Raw genomic sequence first — 27,360 nt, forward strand, 5'->3', positions numbered from 1 at the left:
ATGCAGTACGAGAGCGAATGCCTGTGGTGTGGAGATAAACCAACCCTATACCATATCACATGGGCTTGTCAGAAGGTAGATGAGCTAACCAGAAAAGAAAACCCAAGTGCGGAGCAGCGGGACAGGATGATCAGGACATCCTGCAAGTCCAGCAAGGATTAGTAAGGCGTGCTCGCAAGGCAGCTACCCTCAGCGGAGCCCCGGACTAGGGGAACCGACCCCGAGATGAAGATGGAAGACTCCATCTGAAAACCGCAAGGTGGAAAACAACAGCGGTACTGAGAAAACTGCTCCAGTGACTCTAGCGAGCGCTAGACCTGGCGGCGTCAACAAAGCCGACAACGCGCCTGGCTATGCGAGTCTTCGCCCACCGCGCATGTTTCTCTCCATCTCGTCGCTGCTTTAGTGCGATCAAGGTCACGTCACCGTTACGCGCACTAGGGACCAATTACTGGGACCGGGAGCAGTACGCTAACGATGCGCGAGAAGAGAGAGAACACATGCAACGACCGTCAGCGCCATTGCAAGGCAAAAGCATTCGATCGACTGGGGTCGTGCCGAGTTCCAACACAGAGGTAGCCGCGCCTCGCAATGACCCTCCGCTTTATCGTTCTCGCAGCGCAGCCTGACCACGGACAGCGCGGACAGCACGCGGAGTTCCCATTCTTAAGCACAAACCGCGAAAAAAAAAACCAGTTTGTATTGCTCTGGTTAAACCTGCAGTGACACGATAGCTACAGCTGGCCGAGTTGAACTTGCTCAGTTGAATTGCAAAGTCAGTCTTGCACCGCTAAGTTTCGCTGTGCGTTCGTTCTTCATCTTCATCCCACTTGACACGGCGCATGCGCACAGCTGTTGCAGCTCGGTTTCGCCGGCGCGCCGCGCCGCCGGCAGCAGCAGGTGCTCCGCACCACGTAACCAACCGCGTGACGGTGCCGCCACGCTGAAGGCTCGAAATGCTACCATAATGTAACTATCGCCACAAAAGCTGCTGCGCGCCGCCTTCTAAACATTGTCGGGCATTGAGCGATCACAACCGCGCATTAGAGGAACTCTTCACGGGCGTGTTGCCAACAAATGCATGGACATCTCGGCTACATCGTGCCTGCAAGGCCGGTCCTTACCATAGCAGTGGGATCTATTCAGCAACTACACCAGCACTAGTCTCAGCAGGAAAGCCTGCCACCATCCCACCTAAGCTTATCAAGAAAGCCCCATGTCACGCTCCTTCACCAACATCTACTGTGGATCTCCCATTCACGCAAGCACCACTCGACACATATGCTCCGGATGGGGCTGAAGTACACTTGGCGGCCAGTGAGTGACCCCGGAAGAAAACCACCATTAAACTATGTGAAGAAGCTGCAGTGCTGGTGAGTGCGGCGTGCGCAGGCTGTTCTGCTATCCTATCATCACAGTCGTACAGCCAATCACGCAGTTCTTCAGTGACAGTATGCATTAAACCCGGAGTAATCAGCCGCCTCGCACAAAGCAGAAAGAGCATGAGGAAAAGAAAAACATATGGTAAAGCAAAAGAACATACGATGGCACCTTGTATAAAATGGCTGTGCACAAAACGAGCGGAAAAACCCGTGCAGGAGCAGCGGCCACCAATCGACCCACTCGGTATAGATAAGAGGCTAACAAAAGTTACGAATGGGTCTCAAGAGAGCCAGCGCCAGCGTAAGTCACCGACCCTTTGTCTGCTGAGCCATCTTTTGCGGATTTTTACTGCTGCCAGATGCAAGCAAGCTAGTATCCCTCTGAACGGGAGAGTGCCCTGCGGTGCGCAAATAGATATAGCAACTTCACATCTCGCATCGGCGCCGGAAATGCATCGCAGGTGAGGGCCAGCGACAAACCGTGCATCGGCAGCAACTTCCGGATAACTCTTTCCTTACTGCGCCATAGGCCAAGGGTCATATATGACCCACGTTTTGGACTTCCCACCAAAAATTCAAGACTGCGCACCTGGACAAGCTGCGTCATCTAGTTTACTTCTATACCACCACTTCTTTTATTTCAGTTTTGTACTTTCATTTTGTAACACGAGGAGGCGACGTGAAAAATGAAACTGACTGGACATAGTCCGCCGGCCACCTATCGTGATGTCCATTTCGCTGCCACGCTCCTCAAAGGTGAAAGGATACACTGAGCACTTTATTGTGTTCTTAGGCAGTCTTTTTTTTTTTTTAGAGCAGTAGTGGTGAGCTGGCAACCACGTGGAATGGTCGGACTTCGTCTCGGAGGTCCGCGACATCAGGACGTGGTCGCGTGTGTTTTGTTTTGCTGTTCACATTGTATTTTATGCCGTGCGCTTGATTTGTAATTTTGATGAGAGCAGTTTTATTTGGTGCTTTAGGGTCTTTGCAACATACTGCCAAGATATTTTACCAAATGCGCTAGCAATTTTTTATTATGATGGTGTCAAAGAAAGCCAAGTCCCCTTTCAGGGCTGCTTCAGTTTTTATTTTTTTATTGCTACCAAACAAAAAAAAACCTAACAAAGGAACTGCGAGCTCCGATAAAAAAAAAAAACAAGAACAGAACTGAGAACAAGTGTAATGTGCAGCTAATCCTACACCTACCACCATTTCATGTCCTCACGCAACTGCTTTCTTTAGTGGCACAGCAGTCATTTTGCCTGGAAAGTGCAGTGTATTATGTACGCAACTGAAAATTCACAAGAATGGTAACTAGGAATATGTGCCACATTTTGTTTTAATTTTTTTTGTAACCAATTTCTGGCTCACTGCAACGGCTCATTCTTGTTTTGCTTCTATTTTGTGTTGCCAGCATATTTAACCCTTAGCACACGCAACTCTGGCATTTTTTGCATTCAAAAGTGCAACTAACAAGCTACAATATCACGCATTTGCAATGTGCAATGCGCTTGGCGATTCTCATAAAACAAAAATTTCTTTCGATCCACCCAAATTTGTCCATTTTTGCGTGGTAAGGAAAGAGTTGATCAACGCTGCTGTGCCACCGCCACAGGCACGGTCCACTACTGCAAGGCAAAAGTGCTGCTGCTCGCCCTGCGGTAGCTGTTCCGCTTGCTCCTGTTGTAGGTTGATGTAGCAGGCTGAATAGGGCTATTAGCTACAGGCTGGAGATCCCGAACATCCACAATCTCTTCACGCCTGCATGTGGAGGCGTTAGATCGTAAGCACCCATGTGTCTGGTCGCCTTCTCCTGACGGCGACTGTAGGCACGATGAGCACGCGCTCCTTTGTAGTTTGGGCTTATAATGGCGTGCTAAAATGCTTTATTCCTTGACGTACACAAGGTACGGAGCCACATGAATGTCTCATCATCTCTGCGCCACGCGATCAGTATGACACAAAGAATGCGGTGAAAGGAAGGGGAAAAGGAAGAAAACTAGCATCCTTTATGGCAGCATTAGATAACAGCACAAAGTAAAAGCCTGTCGGGAAATCACGGGGTTGAAGCAGAGCACCAAAACTAGAGGTGCAACATAGCAGGCTTCTCGGACCAAACTGCTCTTGACCAGCTTGCGCCCCAGGCACGCGCCGCTCTACTTTCTTTTCATCTTCTTCCGCTTTGCATGGCTGGCACCAAGGCACCAGTTGGGAGTGCCGAACTGAGCGTCACCGCAATGTGGCGTCGGTGGGTGCTACAAGCCATGAGGACAAGCACACTTAGCTTCACTCTGGTGCTGGTCAGAGGCAAAGGTATGTTGAGCCGCCAGGGTGTGCCGCAAGCAGCGCACTGACCACAGTAATGATCATGTCTTGCACCATGGCCAGCCATCAGTTGGTGCACATGCACCGCTAGCACAGTGTCTGAGGCAGCGCCTCGATGCGTCTCTACTCGGCTGCAGAAAAGCGGCGATAGGCCTCGCACTCACCGGAGGGGAACGAGAGGACAGCGTGGAAGCCCGGGTCGAGCAGCGCCGCCTTCTCCTGGCGCGTCATGAGCTCGGCGTCCAGCGGCCGCACACTGTTGTAGCGGCCCCCGCACACCAGGCACGGCGACAGGGGTGGAAGGCTCACACCCGGGGCCTCCACTCCCGACCCGCCGACGGGCGGGGACGGCGACGGGGCCGGGCACGGCGGCACCGGGGGGGGAGGTGGCACGGATGCAGAAGGCGAGCCGACGGGCGCCGCAGCCAGCAGCGGAGGTGCGGGGGCCGGCGTCGTCACCGTGGCGGCCAAGTCCGAGCCCCAGCCGGCGGCCGCGGCGCCGGGCGACGTGGGGCCGCACACGGAACGACACGGACACTGCACAGTGGCCGACAGGCGGGCCGACTTACGCGCGGAGGCGAGCGCCGACGCGGCCACCACCACTTTGCGCTTGCGGAAGCCAGCCGCCAGCGCCCGAGTCCGCGCGCAGCCGCCGCCCGGCACCAGGTCGGGCGTGGATAGCACCAGGCCGTTGGGCTTGGCCGTCGGCGGCGGCGGGACGGGGAACGCCCCGGCGGAGCAGCCATCGTGGGCTGCCGCGTCGGAGGAGCACTCGGCCAGGGACTTGTTCCCCGCGTGGTCCGCATCCCCGTTGAGGACGACCGTGCCGTTGAGCGCGGGTGGCGAAGGCGTGTCCGGCTGCAGGGCGGCGGACGGGTCGTCCTCTTCCATGCGCACGGCTCCCTTGGCCCTCCGCAGCTGGCGACACAGGTCCGTCTGCTGGCGGATGCGGAACTCGAGGTCGGCGACCTGTGCCTGCAGCCAGGTCCAGCGGGAGGCCACCGCGGCCCGGTCCAGGGACCACCGCCACGCTGCACTCTGCCGGCTACTTGCAACGAAAGAAGAAAAAAAAAACGGGGTATGAACTTGCAGGAATGCCCGAAGATCAAACAACACACACTTCCAGCAGAGACCCACTGCGAAGATTCTCGGGCGAAGGCGGAAGACAGCGGTCTTTTGCTTATTCGAGGGATCTGTTCCCTATTATCTTAACGTTTCTTCCGAAAGAAAGCTGAGTTAGCTTTCTACATCGAAGCCTCTTCACATTAATAATAGAAACGAACTCATTCTCTGCTTTACAGTGGAAATTTCTGCGCCTGTCTTTGCAGTAAGACAGAGAACGAAAGTGCAATAACCCGACGTTCTGCCAAAGCGGTCCAGCAATGTCCCGGTGATCACAAGCATTCAATCCAATTGAACAAGCAAGCAGCAGCGCTCATGCAGGACCAGCGAAACCAGGACGGCGAGCAATGCGTGGGGGCATGCCGATTTCCGAACAATGAGCTGTTGTCGGCAGACATCGAGGGCGCCTTACATGTGAAGGAGGAATTGAGTCAGAACGAATAGGAAGATTAGGTGAGACACGTGTTGGGACAACCTCTCTATATACCCTGCCTTCATATCTCGCCCTTTGGTAACCATGTACTGCTCTGCACAGTTTTTAAAAGCTATATTTACGGTTTTGTACTATGGCCCGATGATCACTTAACTTTTGCTATGTTTATTTCCTTACGGCAACAGTGCTCCAGATTACAACCAATGTTATATTCACGACCATTTATTTATGCATTGATTACTGGTCCATGAACTGCTCTCGCAAGAAAACAAGACAAATTAAACTATACGTGACTTTTCAGCGCACAGGGCAACGTTATACATCACTGGAAAAAAAAACAGATTCCTACATGAGGAATAATATTGGCCGATAAAAATCGAAGATAGGATTACCAAATAGGCACCACAAAACAATCCGCCGCACTAATAAGTAAAAATAAAAATCTTAGTCTAACTCCTACATTTATTTGCCCCGGACACACGGCAGTTGCCAAAAGTCTGTTCGGCGAAGACTTGTAGTTCCAATGAAACGGGGCGGTGCCGCCCAAATGTCGAACAACTGAATGCTCAATGCCACTCTGTCCGAAGGTGTCGACTACAAGAGCTTCGGAAATGCCCATCGTTACTGAAGCACTAAACGCCACTGCTAATAGTCTGACGTCGTAGCGAAGAAGGTTGTACCAGAGAGAGAGCGAAAAAAAAAAAAAGTCGGTTAACAACCGGAAATGCGGTACGCGGCCGTCAAGAGTTTGGCGATGACGCAGTTGATAGAAAAGACCACCGCCTTCTGTTGTACTGATAAAATGCCCCCAAGCATCGATTTCCTTGACAGTTCCCTGACGCAGATCCTTTGGGATCCTAAGATTAGGCCCTTAGGCAATACGAAAGCGCATCTCGCGCCTTTGAACAAAGGGAGCCGAATCTCAAAATTCTTCCGAGGTCACGTTTTGCAGGGCTATTTAATCGTACGGAATATGGGGTTTAATGACCCCATGTGACACATCGGCTAGAATGGGTGCCGTAATTGAGGACTCCGGATTGATTTAGACCACTTGGGGTTCTTTAGCGCGCGCTGACATAGCGCAGTACACAGCGTTTAGCAACACGCCTCCATCGAAACGCGGCCGGAAACAACTCGCATCCTCGGGCTCAGCAGCTGCGAAGCCCCTGCTCAACAATTTCACGAAGCAATGACCGAACACGTTGCACCACCTTGACAAAAGCAAGCGCTTATATTTGCGATTACACCTCAATACCGGGCGAAGGAATGTTTTGCACGACGTTCGAACGCTTCCCTCCTTCCCCTTCAGCAAGAAGCGATACCGGCGCAGAGATACGTATTTGCGAGCACATCACTCGCGCAGCTGACGCAGGGCAGAGCACAAGGCACGAGACGGCCTCTGACGCGCTCAAGACACGCTAAAGGCACAACGCCAACTTAACACTGCGGACATCCAGTGAAGGCATGCCGCAGGTACTAACACGGAACGAGTTCTGTTAACCTTGCTGCTCGCGAAATTCCACGACGGCCGGATTACGGCGCGTTCGGTGCAATAGGATCCGCCGCCTCCTTTGTTCTCGAACAAGGAGCCCGCCTCCTGCGCCTAAAACAAGCGGGAAACGCGGCGCGCGGTGACCTTAATTTGCCTCCGCATCGTGTAGCGCGTGCGCAGCAGCGTGGCGAGGGTCGCCGCATCGCATTACGGGCGGAAAAGAGCGCGCGCAGAGTAAACGGTACACGGGCCGAACATCGGGCACCGTTAGCCGCGGCGCCGACATCAGAGGAGCCGAGTGCGCAATCTCGAAATGCCGCTAACGAGCGCGGACGCTTGCGCTGCATCTCTGCGTGTGTCCGGGAAGGCGTACGCACGCTGCGATGCACTGTTGCGTATGCACTGCCAGGCGACCGCGTTCCAAATACGTTCCCCGAGACTGTTTCTTGTATATTCTTTCCACCGTTTACACGCGCCGTCTTTCTGCTGCGCCAACTTTCGGCAGCATTTTCCACCGTAGCATCCCAGGCACTGCACGCACAATCCCGGATCACGGCAAGGAGAGCCGATAAAAGCTCAACCGAACCGCACTCTCAAAGTGCTGAGCGGTGGCACATTCCCGAGAATGGGGAGGAAATACGCCAGTGCGGCGGAGTCCTCGAGTTTGTGGAAATGCTTGCCACACCGTCTCTCAACGGAAGGCTGGCTTGGCTGAGGCACAAACAGTAACCTTCGAATGCGGTGTATCACTGCAACCATAGCGGGCTGGCAATCTCTGCAGGAGAGGGGGGGGGGGGGGGGGGAAGCTTCGCGGCCAAACAGACAGCAGATTGCACGAAAAGTGGACCAACGATGCACATATCGGCCCTTCTCCTTCACAAGTGTGAGCCCGGTGCAACCACCTATGCCGAGGGGAATAAACGCGCAAAGGTTAGCTGCAGACACGTCCCAAGCCAGACGCGCTGCGGGCGAGTTAAGAGTACAAGTGAAGGAGACACGCCGGACGTTAAGCGAGCGGTCAATCATTCTCAATGCAGGGCTTTCGCGTGATATTTCGACATAGTCGAGGCGGCCATCCTAACAGTAACCATCGTAACCACCCTAAACCGACATGACTGGCTGCGACCGACGCCGAAGCTCAATGCTGCAAGCTTCCAGTTCACGGCAATCAAGAATCGCAACTGCCAACGCTGTAGTACCGCGTGTAACCAACGGAATGTTCAGCCGCTTCCCCTTCCGCCGTAGTTTTCCCACGTGGTGACAAAAATGAAGCTCAGAAGCCAGCGCTAGGCGCACAGCTCGCGGCAACACACCTGACGAGCCCACAGGTGTCGTGTTATCAAACAACGTACCGCGCCACGGGTTGCGTCAGTGAAACCGCCTACGACACGCCATGGACACAGCTGGTACAAGCTGCTAAAGAAAAAAAGGTTCCGGCTTCAATGACCTCGATCATCTGCCGTAAATGCACATACATTACGTAACTAAGCACTGGTCGAAAGAAATGCGGCATAATAAAGGCTCGGAATGTACGAGTGTGTTTTCGGTACGATGGTAGACTTAATCCCGCCTATAGCTTCAGCAAGGTTCCCCATTGGCCAGAAGAGAAGAGTTTGGGGGTCAGAATTTTAATAAAAACGTACCTGCATACGTTCGCTCTCGTATTAATCATTAATCAGTAACTCAGCTCAACTTATTCCGTCGTCCTGAGATCAGTGAGAGTTCGAATGATTTCGGCATCTGCGCGTAGTAGCTGGGACCGTCTATTTTATAGTTCTCAGCGTGCTGAACTCCTGCAGAGGATTAAAAAAAAAAAAAGGAACGCTGGACATTTCATTCACTTAAGGCTCGAAAACATGCTCCTAAGTCTCATCCAGTTGCTCCAATAGTGTTTTCACCGTAAGAAAAAAAAAAGGCTGAAAATGGAAGCAACGCGCCCGTATCGCACATTAAAATAAGCACTTTCTAATTTAAAACTCCTTACAAATGCACTCGGTCGTGCAACGCCACATGAACCTGCGCGAAGAAAACAGAAGGGCAATAAAAATGGCGGCCTAGGGCGGCAAAGAATTGTTGAGTACGCGCGTTGCAACCGAAAACTCGGATCGAATTAAAACAAAACACGCGTATGTTCATTTCAAATCGGACAGCATGCACGCATCGAACGCAATGACATCTATTATGGGCTACGCAGCGTTTCATGTGCATTACGTTTAAAAAAAAGATAGCATTACAAGCTGACCTCTAGACACGACATAACGTCATCTTCGAGCGCCCTTGAATACAACCTCGAAGACTCTAGGGCGGCCCCATCTTAGCAGCAGCGACGTATGCAATCCCGTCTGAAAATACCGCGTTTCAAACATGAAACCGCCATCTCTCTACTTGACTAAAAATGGGCCAGTGCTCTACCTGTGGGAAGGAATGGGCAGAGCTAAAGTAAGCACCCATGGCCAGGCCACTTTTGGGCCCTGCAGACGCCGCAGTAACGTACGCAGCGCCACCAAAGCGTGCAGCGGAAGAGACGCTAACCTTATTAGCATCGCTCGCCCGCCCCAACCCCCGTCTTCCCTCCGCTCTCCTTCTCCCCGCCTTCTGCGTCCCAAAAAACAAATCCAAGGTCGTCTCGCCGGCTCAGCGCGGCAAAGAGCAGCAGAATGGCTCAAGCGCTCCCTCCCTCTCTCAAACTCCCGCACGCACAAAACAGCGGCACGAGCATCGCTCGGGAGTCAATCACCTCCGGCGCACATCGTTGCGCGCAAAATGAGCTCCCCCTCTCCCAAGCACATAACGCAGGCAGACACACAGACACGCCATTGTGCACGACGCACGGACCTCGGCAGGCGTCCGAAGAAAACACCAAGCGCCGGTGGTGCTCAGCATTGCGCAATGCCACGAAAGGCCTCGCCGCGGCGCCGACACATCGCAACAAGCGGCCTAACACACAGCGCGATCGGCACCCTTTGTTTTCCCGCGAACAGAGCGCCTCTCAACAATGCACACGTCGCAAACGGGCGCGTGCGACTGCGAAACATGACTCTCGATCTGCCCTTTTCGTTTACGTTGGCGCCACGACGAACAGCAGTCTTCAAAGGCTTTTTTCGAAGTAATGAAAAAAAAAACTGCGCTCCACAAATACCACCACACAGCACAGAGAAGTTATCAACTTTAAAAACTATTAGGCGGAGGCTTCAGTAATGATTGCACTTCCGTCTAGACTCTCGCACTGACGCGCGGATTTTATCGTCGCATTCAGTCCCCCTCCCACATCTCGCCGCTCCCGTCTCGTGGTGTGCCTTGCTGGAGTCTGGAGGATCGACTAGCCTTGGTCCGACAAGCCGGCGGCCTCCCTGGCGCTTAGTTTTGTGTACTACTACTACTACTACTACTACTACTACTACTACTACTACTACTACTACTACTACTACTAAAGCGAAAACGGGTCAAGGCAGTGCCCACGACAGACGTCGATATGAAAGGCCACGCCGCGACAACAATGCGACCGTTCACAGCTGTACGTAACAAAGGCAGCTGCTAGCGTTATTGTAAATCCGACGCCAGTGTCCCTAAATCCGATGCACCACGCCTCAAGCTCACACAACCCCCGGGTTATCGACAAGGGCGACGCTATTTCTCACCTCACTGTCATCCGTATCGCGCGTCTTGTGAGCTATGGGACAACGCTAATCAGTTCACGAACTGGGGTTTTTGTCTCGAAAAAAAGTGCAAGGAAAAAGCCGTCGTTACAGGGCTATTAAACTAAATGGCCTGCATTGCATTCGCCGTGCTTTTTGGTCAAAGGCAGCACGCACACACAGCAAAACACGCGCGCGCGAACAAACCAACGAAACGAATGCAAAACGCGACGGGCGACCGGAGAGCGACAAAGGAAGGAAACGCCGCAGCGACCGCAGTGAAAGCGAGCCACGAATGACGCGGTACGACGCACGAAACAAAAAAACAGCGGACGGCGAACGCCGGCGAGCCAGCCACCCGTGGACCACCTCTCTCCTTTCCGTACGTTTTTTTCTTCATTCGCTTCAATCGGTCATTAGGACGCACGCTCGGGCGTCCTGCCGTAGCAGGCGAGATCCGCGGCCTCCGGTATCAAGCACGCCGCAGCTAGATCGCCTCCTCCACTCACTTTCCCCCTAAGACGCCAGCCAGCAGCTTTGAGGAGCTGTTATATACAACGTTGTTTGTCTCATCTCAGCAGCCAAACTCCGACGCCCTCGGTTTGTAGGGGAGCCGCTGGCCCAATCGAAACCACTCGAATGCAAAGCGACGATTGGAGCAGCCGCAGCGCGTGAAAATGACACGGTCCGCTCGTACTTCTGGGACATAATGCGCTCCTCGCGCGTCCGACAGTCCGACAGACAGCCCGAGAGAATGGCGGACGACGCCCGCCTTGTAAACGCGCTGATTGTTCAAAGAACGAGTTGGAAATCAGCACATCAAGGCAGTCAAGAAGGCACGCGTGGCAGCTGAGAGCACGCGCAGATTTTTCGAACGCTTATTAACGAACACGAGCTCAGGAGTCGTGTAGACCTACACAACGACAACTTTATTCGGAAAGTTGTGGATGCTGCTAGAGGGGGAAAGGAAGAGGCAAAAGCAAGATCCATGCATTGCACTCCGTTCAAGAGCGACAATTCGTGAAAACAAATCGTTAGATTTGAAGCTGACGGAGGGGCGGGATCAGCGAAGCGTCAAATTGGTACATAACAGCTGCGTGTAGGGGCAAAAGCAGTGCCTACGGGGTAAAAAAAAAAATAAAGGGCGGGGGGATGTCATTGAGTGCTACACGCTTTGTCCTGAGAAACGGTCAACCAACGTTTCCACGCTCTCGAGCAACTTAAAGAGCTACCGACGAGCCCGTTCGAGATGTGTGGTAGCTAATATGATCGTTCCTGCATATAGCTGCGAATAAACGTGGTCGCGAAACAAGACTCGATGAGGATCGAGTACTTGCTTTCAAGGACACTGGGATCAAAAGCTACAGCAACGCAATACTGCAGCGATGCATTTCAGTCCCGCACACCCGAAGAGTTTTCGCCTCTTCCTCTCTGGCAGACTTCCGCACTCCGTCGCTCCCATTCTGACTACCCCACAAGTTCGAAATTCCACATGCAAGCACCAAATCACTTGGACTCCTGGGCACGAGGGGCTCGAGGGAAACGAGGCCGCGGACAGTCTAGCTCGAGGATATACTAACCGAGCGACTAACCTCCCCGACCTCACCCCTCTACGTACGGCGAGCGCCTCCTCCTTCTCCGAACACAAAGACAAGTCTATCCCCCGCCACACCGTAAGCTAACGGCGGCAGAGGCGAGGGAATGGCGACAACTACAGACGAACGCCTTTCCTAACCTACACAAGTACCACAACATCTTCCCCGACAGATATGACAGCAACTGCCCCTGGTGTGGCGGAATTCCAACAGCATATCATGTAACATGGGGCTGCTCCGGTCCCAAGCTCCCCGAACTAGACAAACATCACTCCGAGGAACAGTGGGAGTCTGCCCTGCTCAGCTCTGACTTGGCGACGCAGCGAAAGCTGATATTCCAAGCAAGAGTAACTGCGGTGGACATTGGGGTCCTGAAATAAGAACTCCACCCAAAATCTGTATTTTCGCCTCTCTATCCTTCCTTTTTGGAATAAATGTTTTCTACTACTACTACACCAAAACAGCGCACCGGTGTACCAAAAGCTACTCATCAACTCTATGCTCTGCGCAGCGCGAATTATGTAGCTTTTCGGAGTACTGCCTCTTCTTGTTTTGAAAAAAAAAAAAAAAAGTTAAGCACAGCTTCAGTGCCGTCTCCGGATTCCGTGTTTGTTGCGACTCCTCGCAGACACGTTGCGAAGCATGCCTAATATCACACCACGTCGAGGAGGCTGCTAACGTTACGTGCTACATCGTTACAATATACCCCGTGTCCCCCCCCCCCCCCCCCCCCGAACTTCGCGAAGTGCAATCTCGGATCCGCACTGGGATCCCGCCACACGTGGGTGCGAACCCATTCCAGAGACGGCGGAGAGGGAGGCTATTCCTGGACCAGCGTCGCGATGCAGCCGACTGGCCTGCGCGCACCCTATGCAAGAAGCAAACACGGGGGGCGCGCACGCGAAAACAGGAGGAGGCGTACGCGAACAGGGCGACCACGGGCCCCCCTAGAGAAGGGGGCACACGTCGATGACGCTGCCAGAACGATGCAGCGGCGGCGGCTGCCGCCCGATTCACGCTGGCCACGCTCCAGCGCGGACACAGCTGCCGTTCTTCGCTACGACGTCGAGACAAAGGGCGAAGACGCTTGGCGTTCGTGTCTGCCCGCACCGACACCGCTCGTCCCCGTGGGGACAGGAACAATGCCCGCCGGGGCGCTTCCGGCGCTAGACTCACGGCTGTTCCGCGCCCCTGCAGAGTGCGGGCGATCCGTACTGCCGCGTTCTTCGCTCAGAGTTCCGAGATGCCCGAGCGGAAACAGGAGCAGCGACGAAAACAATTTCTACGCGGCCAGATATTCACCTGGGCACATGTGGCGCAGGCACGACGTAATGGAGGTCGGATTACTGCCCAGGACAAGCTTCGACCGCTTAGGGGCCGGCCTTCAATGCGCACTGAAATTCAATCCACGTGCCTGTTCTCCCGCGCTTCTCGCCTGCATGGGAATAGGACCGAAGAATCGTGGGCCTTGAAGGTCGCCGCGGCCCAACAGTGGCCGGCCATCTGGAGCGGCCCGGGGGCTCTTCGTCGTCCTGCTCAACACCCCTTCACCCGCCCTCACCTGATCCACCGAAGCGCGTCTAATAAAGTTATTACCAACCAACTCGGACTAAGCAGCCGAACGACACTGGCGTGTCCAGTCAGCGCAGAGTGCACGACACAAAGCAACTCGTACAAGGCGCAGAGGACAGACAGCGCCGTTTCGCTTCCGTTCTGTTATAAAGTCCCAAAGTTGCCATTAGCCACAATAAACAACGAACAGCAATAAAAAATTGCATGAGCACCTGCAGGTGCAGTCATTTATTCCTTCGCACGACATTCACAACCCACACGTGAATTTGAATATCGCAGCACGGAGGCAAAAAGATGCAGCCGTGAATCGCCTACCGTATTCCAACACATCCCCACGGCCCAGGCACGTGGTTTCCGCACTAGCCCAGGTACCTTACAACGCCCTTACCATGGCGCCCTACACCTACCATAATGACTACGCTGGGGTTCCTTACATACCTTACGCGGGGTTTACCGAAAGCCACACATCTACGCACAAACCGAGAGAGAGAATGGCAGCTAAGGGGAAAGAGAGGCACAGCGAGTGGTGACGAGGGTGATGGGCGCGTGTGACGGACGCCAAGCACCGGGAGCAGAAAGCGTCGTGCCGTAGTAGTCTGCGGCTGTTTGCACGCGTGCACTTCGTACTCAAAGCAGCCAGGGAGGTGGAACACACACACACACACACACACACACACACACACACACGTACATATGGAAAAGGGGGGTGGGGGTGTTCCGGCAAGAACAAAAGCCAAGGAAGGCCCGAGAGAGAGCGAGAGCGGCGGTCCGAAAGGGTCGAGGAGCAACGACCTCCGGAGCCACGGTGCGCGACCCAGTTTTCCAGCCCGGAGGAAAAGGAAGGAGGGTAAGGCTGCTGCACGCATGCGCGAGGGAGAGGGCAGACACAAGATGACGACGACGCCCGGCAGATCCGCACGACTTGGCGTAGTGCAGCTGCAGCCGCCCTGCGCTGCTACACACACAGCGAGCGGCGCGCTGCTCAAAAAGCCAAAGTGCTTAAAAGCGAGTCACTACACTTTTGGTGGCACGGAATCCCCCAGAGCATGCCCGGTGCCTTCAGCGAGGACCTGAAAGCAGTCAACATCCGCGGCATCGGCGGAAACGAAAGCTGCAGACGAGCATCAGACGGGCTGGGAGGAACATCTGTCCAAATTAAAATAAAACGAATGGACGTCATCTTTTGGCTAAAACCTGTCGCTGCTGAGCAGGGTCAGTGCGAGGACGCCACCTTGGGCGCCATGCTTGCGCGATCGCTCCGTGCTGACAGATTTCGCGCGAAGCTTATTTTTAAAAACATTCCCTCATGCGACTAACGAAATAAAAAAAGAGATTCCATAACTGCAATAGAATGCTTTAGCAACATACTGAATGACATCACTTATCCAGAAGCATCCCGGATAATTCAGAAAGAGGCACCTTTTGCGCCATCGTTCAAATTGAAAGATTTCAATAGTCGCGGCGAGCAGAGTGTTGACCGAGGGTGTGGTGAAATCGGCTCTACCTCGGAGAACGAAACGGAAAACAGGAGCCAGCCAACGGGTGGGCGCGGTCAGTCCTGTGAGCTCCGGGAACGACCGAGAGGACGACACAGGCATCTCCACTCGCGCAAACATTCACTGCTATTTAGGCGAACCGCACAGGGCACCGACTGTCGCTACACGAGGGCTAATTAGCCAGGTTGCGCAACGCTTGAGAAAAGACCGAAATCAGAGCTTCACGCCACGCTTAGAAGAAAGTACAAGCTGCATCTTTCAAAGACACGCTCTCGACTACGACTCTTTACAGACCTTTCGGAAGACGCGGTCTCCATATCTGATGGGAACGCTCGAACGTGAAATACGCCTTCCGCCTTACCGCGGCGTTTCGTACATTTATTACTTTAGCATACCACTCGAAATTCATAAAAGCGCTTCAAGCGCTGCATGCAATGCACAGAGGGAAAAAAAAACTCTTGCTTGAGCAGTCAAACAATCTCCATTGTGTTTCCTAGATGACGCCACAGCCTTTCACAGCAGTGCGCAGCGCTTTATCAAAGCGGTAAAGAGACGAAACGCCGCACTAACACTGCCTAATGTCCACATATGTTCAGAACTGATGTGCGGAAACTGCAATTTCCACTCTGTCACGTTAACAACAACGACGCGCGGAATAAACAAAAGCTACTATCCTTCGGCGGCGTCCTGGTCCGCAGAGAGGAATCTACGTTTTACGGACGAGACTATACCGTTATTTTTGCCAACTATAAAAACCCAATTTTTTTTTCTCTTTCCTCTCAGCGGGAGTGCTGCGCATAGCAATTTCGATTAGGCAGGTTTTGCACTTTTTCGCAGTTAAGAGCAAAACATTTGTTAGTCTGACACTGATCTCTCGCACGAGGAAATCATGTGACTCAACCGTTCACAAACAAAAATTGCAATCCAATCTGTGGCTCGGTTTGCTAGACCGCGGGGCTCCCACGAATCTGCACTGGAGCGCCAGAGTTGATCTGCTGCTTTCCTGACGACTGCCTCTGGCGCCAGAGATTCCCGTGCCGCGTAATCAAAGCACAACCGTGGAATCCCCGGGCGCTTCGCGGCGGGATCTCTGCGCTCGTCGCTCGCGAGCACGCACGTCACGCAGAGACGACGGGTGATTGGTCGGGGAGCATTTCGAGGAAAATAAAAATTGCTGGTTATTAAAGAAAGAAAATGAACCAAGTCAGGAGAACAGAGGAAAGTGGCGACAATAACACGAAGGAAGGGGCCGGCGGAGAGGGCACGCCTGACCAAGAGATGGGGTCCGACAGAAGGGGGGGGGGGGGGGGGGGGGGGGGTGGGGGGTGAGTGCGGAACGAGGCGAATTCCCGAAGTTGCGCGGTTGTTGCCGAGGGCGTTCCAATATAATAAAAAAAACGGTGTCGACCTCACAATAGCCTCTCGAACAGTATTCCTTGCAGCACACGCGTACACAGCTCTTGGTAGGCGCGGAGCACGCACGGGCATGAGCGCGTAGCGTGGTGGGAAACGCTCCATCGACAGACAGCAAAAAAACAAACTACAGACCACAACAGAACTCCGACGCCGGCGCGTACGACCGGAAAGCACAAGGGGACCGCGCCAGCCGCTGCGCAGCCAAAGCGCACACCACAAAGGCTGCATGGCATGGCACACGGGACACAACAGGAAAGATGGGAACACGATCCCGAACGACGGAAGCGACAACACATGGGTAGTGGTGGTGGTGGGAGGCCCAGATCCGACGACAATAACGCGCCGGGCCCTCGCACTCCGCGGGAGGGCAATCTGCTTCGCGCAGATCGGCTCGTGTACGTGCCGCGCAACGCGCTGTGGCGGCGAACATGAGCAAGCGCCCGGAGCTTACACAACGGCGGCCAATTCGCGCCACTCCGCGTCGCGTCCATTACGCGAAGGGACGGGGAAGAGAAGGCATCAGTGGCTCGCCGGGAGCAGCGGCAATTTGTTGGGCATGCACCGCAATCCGATCGCGCCTTTATTTCTGCTTCGCGCAGCTGTGACGCCGCCGGTTACCAAAGCTTCTTGCGAGGTGCAGGCTGCGGACGAAGACACGACCAGCGCTCTCTGGTCTGGCTATACGAGCCCGGAAAAGAAAGAAACGCGCTCCTCGGGCATCCGCTCTCTCCAGAGCTCTCTAACTGGCCTCCAGCAGTGCGCCCACCACCGCCGAGTTCCAAGAACCAGGCCCCATTCGGGATCGTGGCCAGACGACCCAGCGTCCAGATGCCAAGACGCGCGGTGACATTAGGCCCCTCCAGACTCTCGTATAAGCACGGCGACCGTGCGCGGAGCGGCGCGTTTTCGATTCACCATTAAGGTAGGAGGCCGCGTTCAAATCTCAATTTTTAACTCAAAATAACGATTTTCTACTTATAATGCATTAAACATCCCTAAACATTCTGAAATATGTTGCCAAATAAGTTACAAATAAAGGTTGCAAATAGGTTGTAGAACCCTTAAAACTGCATTTTGAACCGAAACTAAGTTATGTCCATAATGCTGGCAGTTTAACGGTGGTGTAGTAAATATTTATACTAATATTATATTTCCAACTTTTTTTTATGTTGTACGCTAACCTTACACTTGGTTAGATATATAAAAAAGAACGGCCATAAGAGGAATGTGCGAAGCTTGAAGACAGCATGTGATGTCAGTTGAAAAGGAAAGTTGACTAATGCCATGGTTAATCAGCTTCACATCTGCTGCTGCATCGCCATACGAACTAGCACGGGAGACGTTTGAAGAAATAAACAAGCCACACCAACCATTAGCATTCACTGCACCTCTACACACAATCATCAAAGGCACGGCTTGCACCGCCTGATTAAAACGACTCAAGTGGATTATGGAGATCTGACGCACTGCGTTTGAGGGAACTATGCACAGAAAAAAGGCCTTCCAAAACAAGATGAATAACAATGCCAAAGCTCTAGAGTCAGTGATCTGAGCTAAGATGAGCTCCTGTCTAAACGTTTCGATGTCAAAATACGACATACAAATAAGGGCTTCAAAGGACTTACTATTTACCAAACTCCCAAACTGCAATATGTTTTTGGTCTTAATATCGGAGCTTTCTTTACTTCGACATTTCAGAGTTGACTTATCACTGCTGGCGCGGCTAGTTATTTTAACGGAATTTTTCACACTATGAACTAGAAAAATAAACCACGCTGTTTACATTTTAAATAATGTAACTGATAAGGTAAATGAAACCTGCTCTACCAGATAAAATGAAAATTATAACCCAAACCGTTTATGCAGATCTTTACTTTACATGTGGCCTCCCATCTTAAGATAGCTGCGTCCGCGGCGGATGTCGTCCCCCGAGGTGCGATAACGACTCAGCGGATTAGAAGAAGCGCGCCATTGTCTTGCCACGAAACAGGCTAAGCGCGCTGCCGATACGCCGATCGCATCCGCTTTTGCGATCGAGCGCTCGGCACAATGTCCCCGTCGTGTCGCCATATGTGACAAAACGGGCGGCAAGTTATTAAAGGATAACAGCGAGCGCTTCCCGACGCTGCCCAGCGCATAAACACACTAGCGTGGGGGCCAAGGACACTGGAGCTGCGAGCAACGATGCCGCTTCACAGCCACCTATCGCAGACGCTACTTCCTCGGTGCTCACCATTTCACGCGAACCACCTCCCCTGCTGCCTCCCTTGCGCTCATTCCTGCGCCTGTTTAAAAACGTTACAGCGGCCGTGGGCTAAAGAACCTGTCACTGCACGACTGTTTTCAATCGCATACGCTTTGTCCTTAGCCCAGTAGTTCTCTTCATAGCAAACCTACCCACAGTGATGCTGTCTTACAGGGTGCCAGAGTTGAAAAAGCTCACGTGCACCATGATCCGAGAGGTGTCACACATGACAAGCGCACATACGGAGAGGACTCGCGCAAGCAGCTAGTGTCCCTATGTATCCCTTGCGTGAATCTCGAAGGTGCCGCGCGTGGCTAGGCAAGACCAGCTATCCCAGCAAGACGTTGTTCCCTCTGGTGCGCGCTCGTCGATGCGATATGCGTCAAAGGTTCCACGGCTCCCAGGCGCCACGCTGTTTCGCGGGAGGCACCGGGATCAGCGCCGCTGCTCGCACTGACCGGCCGGCCGGCAGATACGCCGCAGCTCCTCCGAGAAGCGGCCATCTAAAATTGGCGGCCCGCCGCAAGGGGAGCGAGACAGATACGCAGAACAAAAAGGAGGCGAAGGAAAGAGGGGCGAGGGACCGCGCCGCCCAAGCACGCGGCGGTGGAACACGCGAGGGTGCCTAATTTTACGCGCGCCGCCTGTCGTGTAAGCAACGGGCCGAGGGCGCCGCCCCTACACCGACCGCCGACGACTCCACGGAAGGCCCGCGATAGCCGTCGCTCGCGAGTACGGACGCCGGGAGGGAAACGAGGATTGCCACAATCGCAGACCGGCAAAGGTGCCTCTCTCACGCAGAGAAGAGAGCGCGAAAACAAGGCGACACTGGCGCTGTCATACTGTTTTTGTAGCTGCGCGCTCGCACCAACCCACGTAGTCTCACACCCTGGCACCATCATAGTGGCGGCTCAAAGCCTCCAGATTCCACTCGGCCTCGCGACGTGGACTACATGTGATCAGCCACTCGCAAACGCCGCACCTAACAGGCCCGCGCTATTTCTCCTATCAGAAGACAAAATAAAGGCGGGTGAAAAAGAATGAAGAGCAAACTTACGGCACCGACAAACTCAATTCAGGGAGTGCGCCTGCGATCGACGCTCGCGAAATAGCCTCCCCTGAAAAGGCGAGCGGATCCAAAAGGACATCGGCAAACAACGCGACGCATGCAGGTCACGCCGAAACGCGTCAAGCGCACCACCGCCTTTCCCAGCGCGTCAAGCAGCCCAGGCGGCGCGCGCCGTCGCGAATCCGACACATGGCCAGACTGACTCCCTTCTAAGCGCTTTCCCAAAGCCCAATCTCTCACAAGTACTCTCACAAGTGGGCCCGGCTCCACAAGTGGAACAAACCCCCCAAACAGCGCAAGAGTTCCCTTCCCCGCAAGGCTCCGACGGCCACGAGTCCAGCAGGGCCACGCCGTCGCAGCTGCTCTAGCGCAGCTGCGGCCGTAATGGCGGCAGGGGGGCGTCCAAGGTCGCGTTGCGAAACGCACGGACGCTCGTCACATAGCGACCTCGGATTTCAAGGGACGCTCGAGACTTTCCTTTCTCACGTGCACCCGCTTATGTAACACCCCACCTCCATACAGCCAGCTGGCTACAGGCGTCAGTCACAAGAGGGGCCTTCGGCACCGTCGTGACAGAGCTTAGCTACCATGCGTCGTCGGGGCTACCCTAAAACGCGCGAAAAGAGGAAACTGATTTGGCGGCAATTTAGCGCGCGTCGTGATCCCCCCCCCCCCCACACACACACACAGCAATTAGGCTGTCGAAACAAAAATGGCAATAAGGTGAACTTTAGCATCAATGTGTCTGCAAGCTGCTGCAACGCCCATAAACAACGGGCGTAATGCTTCGCTATATGGGGTACGCAGCAAGCGTGAGAAGTTGCGAACAGAAATCAGCACCCGTCCGAAATCATTTTTTGCTGGAGTGCCGCGCGAAAGGCCCCGCACTCCACAATGCAGCTCATCCAACGCGCTACAAACAGCCTCACCCATAATCCCCGAGAACAACCAACTTCGACGGTACGGTCTCGAACAAAACGGTCAGGCGCACGGTGGCATCGCATCAAATGAAGCGGCGTCAGGACCACGGCCGGCAAATAAAAAGGGAGAAAGGGGAGAGAGACCGTCGGTCTTTGAGAAAACGACGCCGTCTTTCCTTTGTCCTTCGACGCGAGCAGAACAAAGACGACGCGGGCAGCAAGCGGCGAGCGAAGAACGGGCTCCGCGTTCGCGGGTCTCGCCCCGTTTATTACACAACGGGACGGCCACGCCGGGATCGGAGGCGGCGCGGACAAAGGCTGCGCCGGCAGCTGAGTGATGTCGCCGAGAGAGCCGCGCGCGCCTGCACCAAACACTCGAAGCAATGCCGCAAACAATGATCCACTAAGCGGACGACGACTCGTATGATATCGGAAAAAAAGGAAGCGATGCTATAGACCAGCGGCTGCGCGGTGGAAAGTGCCACGGCTCGACGACAGGGAAAAAGGGACTCAGCAATGTGGAGTGGCCAAGCGAACAAAGCTAGTAGTAACGAGCATCCCATTTGAATAACGAAACTGCCGGATGAAAAAGTGGCAGGGTTTTAACGTAGTAGACGTGTGAAAGCATGCGTTCATTGTTTGCCTCTTCTTCCTGGCATCTGCATGTGCACGCAACCGCGTTTCTCGTTCATCGCAACAGAGAGAGGGAGAGAGACGATATTCTTGATGAAAGAGGAGGAAATGGTCGTCGCGCCGCTATGGGGAGAGGGGATTAAAAGTTTGTTAGAGAGGAAAAGAGGGGAATGGAGCTGTTCATCGTCACATCTTCTCTACACTCGGCGGCAGCTGGCGCGATGCTCTCGTTCCATTGGCTCCAGCTTCCGCGACACTCCTCCGAACTAACCCGGTTACTTCGATGCTTCGCACAAGGCAAGACAAGGTTTTTGCTCGGGGTTGGTACGTCTGCAGTGGCACGCGTATCTAAAACGCACTTATAGCGAGTTACCACGAACTGAACACCGGAAAGGCACTCTGCGAAGAAAATTCTCGCCGCGGACACAACCAATGAGCATCGCCCGTTATTTTACTACAACCTTAGCGGATAGGTACGGGGCGGCTGATTGTTTTATTAAAGGACCCATGGCGGACAAAAGGCTGAGTCAGCGGCCGATACACGCCGGTCCAGAACCAACGTACGTGTTTAACAGTCGTCCGCCATTTTTCGCGCCACACGGAGACTGCTTACTCGACCGCCAGACTCGGACTTAGGTTCAGCGCTTTCGTCTCTCCGACGACGGTTCTCTTTTTACGGCGGCCGTAAACAACCACGAGCATCCCACGACGCACTTTGTACAAGTGTACGGCTCTCCCCAATGGCACTCCGCCCAAAGTCTCCAGACTTCAACCACTTCGCCACCATCTTCAACGACTGTCTGCTGAAACACGTGACCCACTAGAGCAAAATCTAACCGACGAGCGCCATTTTCTGCTCAGCGGCACTGCCAAGATGAGGCGGGAGCTGCTACGCCAAAGGTCGGCCCGAAAGGAGTCACGCCAAGCGCGTCGCGAGCTGACGCGGTCCGTAAGTCGAGATCAGCTTTTTTTCTTTTCCTACCTCCTGACCAACAAAGGAGGCCTTCCATCGATTCAATTCTCCCGGCGGCGCAATGCCAGGGTCGTTCAGTGAGTAACGAACCCGCGGCGCCCTCCCAAACGAGCCCGAGTCGATGGCAGGGCGGCGCCGTTCAATCCGCTGTCGCCGTCTCGCCGAGCGAAAAGCGGACAGAGTGTCCAAAAGGGCACGCAGGCGAGACAGCAATTAACGGACGCGGCAACCAAATTCCCAGTCGCCGGCGCAGACATCGAGTCGCATAACGGAAAGGGCAAAAAATAAAAACTCAGAACTCAAAGGTTAACCATCTCCTTCCCTGCGAAACCGGCATAAAACGTGCTTTCGTTACCCGTTTCCTCCTCTACGCTTGAATGTTACTTTTGTTAGTCGCCACTCGAAGGCACATCGCCGCAACTGAGTACTAATGAATGAATGAATTCGAAACTATGTAAGCGCCGTTCACTTTCGAAAACGCTGCCCCGTTCAGATGCGCTGGCTGCGGCCGCTTTGCAGTCACCGCCCCACCATCGGCATCTGACACCCGTGCCAAATGGCGCGCGCCCAGCGGAGGAGCGTTCCGCACCGTCATCATCTCAGTCTCCGCTCTGACGCGACAACAAGCGGGCATCAGCCTCCGCATCTGCCGTAGACGGTGCAGATTCATGGCGCGAATGTTCAGTGTGCGCTGCGGGCGACAGGCGAGCCGCAATCGGGTCGACCCGCACCTACCCGCAACGTCCCCCCCCCCCCCCCCCCCCACCGGGCCGTGACGGTTGACCTTAGTCACAGAAGTTCTCAAAATTTTCAGCACTTTCACGCGTAAAAATCTCGAGTAGGGGCTACGAGCGACACAAAATGTAGCGCAGCGTGTGCCAAAAACATGCAGCCCAGCGAGTTTTCTTCTGGGTCATGCGGTGGGTCTCATTTTGCTTCGCCGGCAGTCCTAAAATATTGAAGGTGAGAGGAACTCCTGTCCTCACCCGGGTAAACGAAACTTGGCAGCAAACGCCCCACACTACACGACTATGAGGCCACACCCAATTGGAGCGTACATTTTGGACGAAACTTACTGCCGGGAACCGAAGTGTGTGCACACTCATTAAAGCTGCGAACTGGGCGAGTTGGTATTGATTCATATTTGAACAGCGCAATAAAACAACGGGACACAACGAAGAAAGGACACCACAAGCGCTGAAACCACGCAGATTTCGGTTAGAACGCATCATCGCGCCACTTCCCGGGCGCACGTGCTGTCAGACAGGCGTGCAGTGACCACTCAGGAAATGGCACCAAGACTTCGAGCCACGCAAGGGCGCGTGGCGTGCGCCACTTGTGCGTCTGACAGTACGCGCAAATCTCCTCCGAAACGCCGCCGGGTTCACAACCGTGACCTCTGGCTCGGCAGAACGTCGCCATTACACAAATGCTTTGCGGAGTGTCGCAATCGGAGAGCGCAGCCTTGTGACGAGCGCCCCTTTTGTGATTGCATCGAAAGCGACGCCGCTTTTTCCGTACAGCTGCCGCGTCCGCCCAGAGACAAATAAAAAGTGTGTGCGCGGGGAAGGGACTCTGCGCGATCACATCAGGCAGCGCGACAACCACAAGGGCAGAAAGACGGGATATGTAAACACAAGAATCGCGAAGGCCTTTGGTTCTATACAAAATCATGTGCCAAAACTTGCCCACAAACATCTGCTGGAAAGAAAGTGGAGATTCGGAATGCAAAAGGAAATGAACTTTCTTTCCCAACTTGCTCGCGACCTAAAAAAAAATGCTACGACGATTGCGTCAGCTAAGCTCGCAGGCGATGCAACTCGCACTTGCAGCTTCTCCTCCGCTGAGAGAAAGTTTCGGGAAGCGAGCACGCGGTCCAAGCCACAATGACGTCAACAAAAAAAAAAGGGAAACTTGAGCTCCGCATCAATGGTATGACGCGAGAGAGTAATGGGTTAATGCCCATATCTGCAGAAGGTCATTCTCTACAGTCATAGACCCCTGGGAGTCCCCGTACCCCTCCTAGCGCAGTGGTGCAGCGGCTTACCGATGCGCCACTGCCCTGTGATGGCAGGTGCTCCCAGTCGTGGAACTTGTGCGACCCAGGCAGCTCTTCCCAAAGCGAGAAATCATTAATTTAACTGCCACCTGCCACAGTGGACAGTTGCTCACTATCCGGTGGGCAGGTTGTGACGACGCTGCAAGGTCACGTGGCCTAGGTGGCCCACCTGCCTCCCACGTTGCTCTCTGGGGACCACCTGCCAGAGCCATGGCACGTGATTTTTCGCTCACAACACCGACAACGCCGGATTTTTTAGGTAACAGGGGCCTTAAACGCTACCGCATTAAAAATAGCCCACTACGTCATAGAGTGAAGCTTCTCCCATAAAGCTAATGCCACGCACTAAAGAACGCGACGGTATTTGTCCCTTTCGCTATCGCGCCACCTGACGCAATGGAGTGTGTACTAGCCCCGATCTACACGTATCAAAGGGTGTGGAAGCTTAAGGTTCGACTGCGCTTCCTTATCTCGAACGATACGAGCGAAATAATTCACCACTATCAGCAACTCAAGAGTTTATCATATCATACCGATACACCACAGCGTCTGGGATTATAGTTCAATTAGTGCTCGCTTCAATTAACAGAAATAAAAGTTCGTATAGCTAAGCTTGGCGCATGAATCAGCGTGAGCTAATCTTAGCATTAGCCGCCGAAAGGTCTGGAGTGGTAAAAAGCTCCGGTACTGCCCCCTCATGTTTGTCCGCAGATAGGCGTGGAACGCAGAAGGCGGCTTTGCTCTCTTTCAAGCTCTCTCTCCCATAGCAACAAAGCAGCGCACTTCGCAAAGTCGCAATCGTCCACAGCGCGGCACGCCTGCCCAAGCGGCTCAGGTCACGGGCTCGGCCGACGGATTCCAAGCCCACGGTGCTACAGACTGCCGCCCCCTCCTACGCACAAGGCAGGCGGCACTTCCCCACAGTGATAGGGAAGGATGACGATGCTTGCCCCCCTTTTTCCAGTGGCCTCATTATTCGTGTTCGGCGACCTCACTTCTGGCCGTCGCTTCCGGTCTGGTGACGTCACATTACTTCGTGACCAACCATCATGTATCGCATGGATTTGCATCAACCGACCTTCTGGACTTATAGAGGGTGCTGGGGTGACTTCAGTGTCTCACTGGTTTATCCCAGAAGAGAGACAGCTCGCGCTGCAATCGTACTTTCCATTCAAAGCCGGGGTCCGGAGTAAAAAAATCGAACGTAGCACGACCAAAATCAGCGAATGACGTCGCAAAACAAGCCAGCAGATCTTACGTCACTCTTGCAGACCCTAAATTGGGCGTATAACCACAAGGAAATGCACCCACTCCTGCTCAAAGAGCAGCGAGAGACGAAATGAGGTCTGCGCACCGCACCAGACGCGTCACCATCAGCTCGCGATTTCGCACTGGAAGCCCGAGAAATCGAAGCCGGTCAAAATTTTATGGGAAAAGGAAAATGGAAGTCTCCATCGAACGAACATCCGCATCGCGCTCGGCAAATCAGCAGGGGGCTCCAGCTAACTCTCAAAATGTCACTCTACAACGCCGAGATTGGGGAACGAAAACCGGAAGTTTGTTGTCAGCGCCCACTCGGGATACGCGGCGCCACACGGTCGTGCCCACTCCATCGCATGCGCTTTTATTCTTTTATGCCGCCCCCCCTCCCCACTTCGTGCGATCTTTCTCGAAAAGGTCGTCCCAGGGCGCCCAGAAACTCCTGCGCGGCATTAGGCAAAGATCGGGCGATCGAAACCGGGTCGAGTAAAAAGGAGTCCCCACCGCAATCCGCCCCAGCGGCGTCGGCCGAGCGGCGAAAGCAAGAACGGGGTCAACACCTTCGCCAGTCGCTCGACAAGCGGATGGGGCTGACGAGATAGGCTCGCACGTATCTGTGACAAGCCAGCGAGCGTCACACACGCTTTCGGCGATAATGACAGCAGCGGTGATAGCCCGCTTTGTTTTCTTCCTCTCGACAAGGAAAACCTCCTCGACTCCGTGCCTCACAAGTGCAGCCCAAATGCCGCCTACCAAGCCGATATTACCGGCAATGCGAAGAGACGGAGCGCAAATGTCAAACCGCTTCGGCCACGACGGATAGGATCGCGAACGTTCCACCGCATACAACTATGTCGAAGTAACGGCCTTGAGGTAATGATACATTCGTGTCATGGAGCACACAACGGCGAGTAACAGGCTTGCCGATGTACTCGGGAGATTTACCGGGAAGTGCGGCCAGTTGTACAGCGACCGTGGGACGTTTATTTGAAGGCGGTAACAAACGCTCGTTACAGGACGACGGCATGTGCATGTGGGCTAACAAACTTGATCTAATCTGCGTCCGTTGCAGGTGTGCGTCAAAGCGAAATGGCAGGCCACGAGAAACACCAGATCTAGGTCCTTCAACGCCCGCGCCATTTTTCTTCGATGAGTGGACGCACTGGCTATCCGAAGAGCGCAGCCACACCACTCGCAACTTCAAGCTACGTGTGGACGACCCTCTACACTGAACACAGGTCTACGTATGTTTCACTAGCACCAACCCGTTGTGTGCTTCCCGTGCAACGCGCGCTATGCATGTGAAATGCCCGAACTCCATACGGACAAAGGTCGCCTCCGTCAGGCCTGGTAACCTATTGCTCTCAATCTCAACTCAGGACAGAAACAAGGCTAAAAAAAAATGCTAGTTATGAAACTCGCGAAGTCGTCTCAAATAGCGTGCGCGGCACGAAAGTGAAATCACGCAACGTCACATCCTTCGGAATCTCCGCCTGCAGAAACGTGGACATCACCAGCGGTAATCGCCAAGGTTAAACAATTTCGAAAGAGTAATGACAATCGCACCCACTACTGTCGACGCACCCCGCGGTTTCGTCAGCGCAACAAAACACCCTTAAGTGCCAACTCCAAGGGCCCTTCCTGGGCGTACGCGTCCAGCGTCGGCGCTCTTGGCGTACGTCGGAACGGGCTTCGAAAAGGGGCATGCATCTCCATGTTCCTGGCGCTGGCTC

The 27,360-nt window shown here is 54.1% G+C and overlaps 1 protein-coding gene across 2 annotated transcripts in view; it reads right to left on the reverse strand.

Annotated features, from left to right (window-relative positions):
* nsl1 (non-specific lethal 1) overlaps positions 1-27,360 on the reverse strand; it is a 119,847-nt gene that overhangs the window by 44,551 nt on the left and 47,936 nt on the right. Inside the window, exon 2 of one of the 2 annotated variants that reach the window (XM_077668727.1) lies at positions 3,872-4,752. In XM_077668727.1, the coding sequence (XP_077524853.1) occupies positions 3,872-4,752 (881 nt within the window). Of the gene's footprint in view, positions 1-3,871; positions 4,756-27,360 lie in introns of both variants that reach the window. The other variant, XM_077668726.1, reaches the window with a different exon arrangement.

This window comes from Amblyomma americanum, chromosome 6 (genome assembly GCF_052857255.1).
Source record: "Amblyomma americanum isolate KBUSLIRL-KWMA chromosome 6, ASM5285725v1, whole genome shotgun sequence".
Taxonomy (NCBI): Eukaryota; Metazoa; Arthropoda; class Arachnida; order Ixodida; family Ixodidae; genus Amblyomma; species Amblyomma americanum.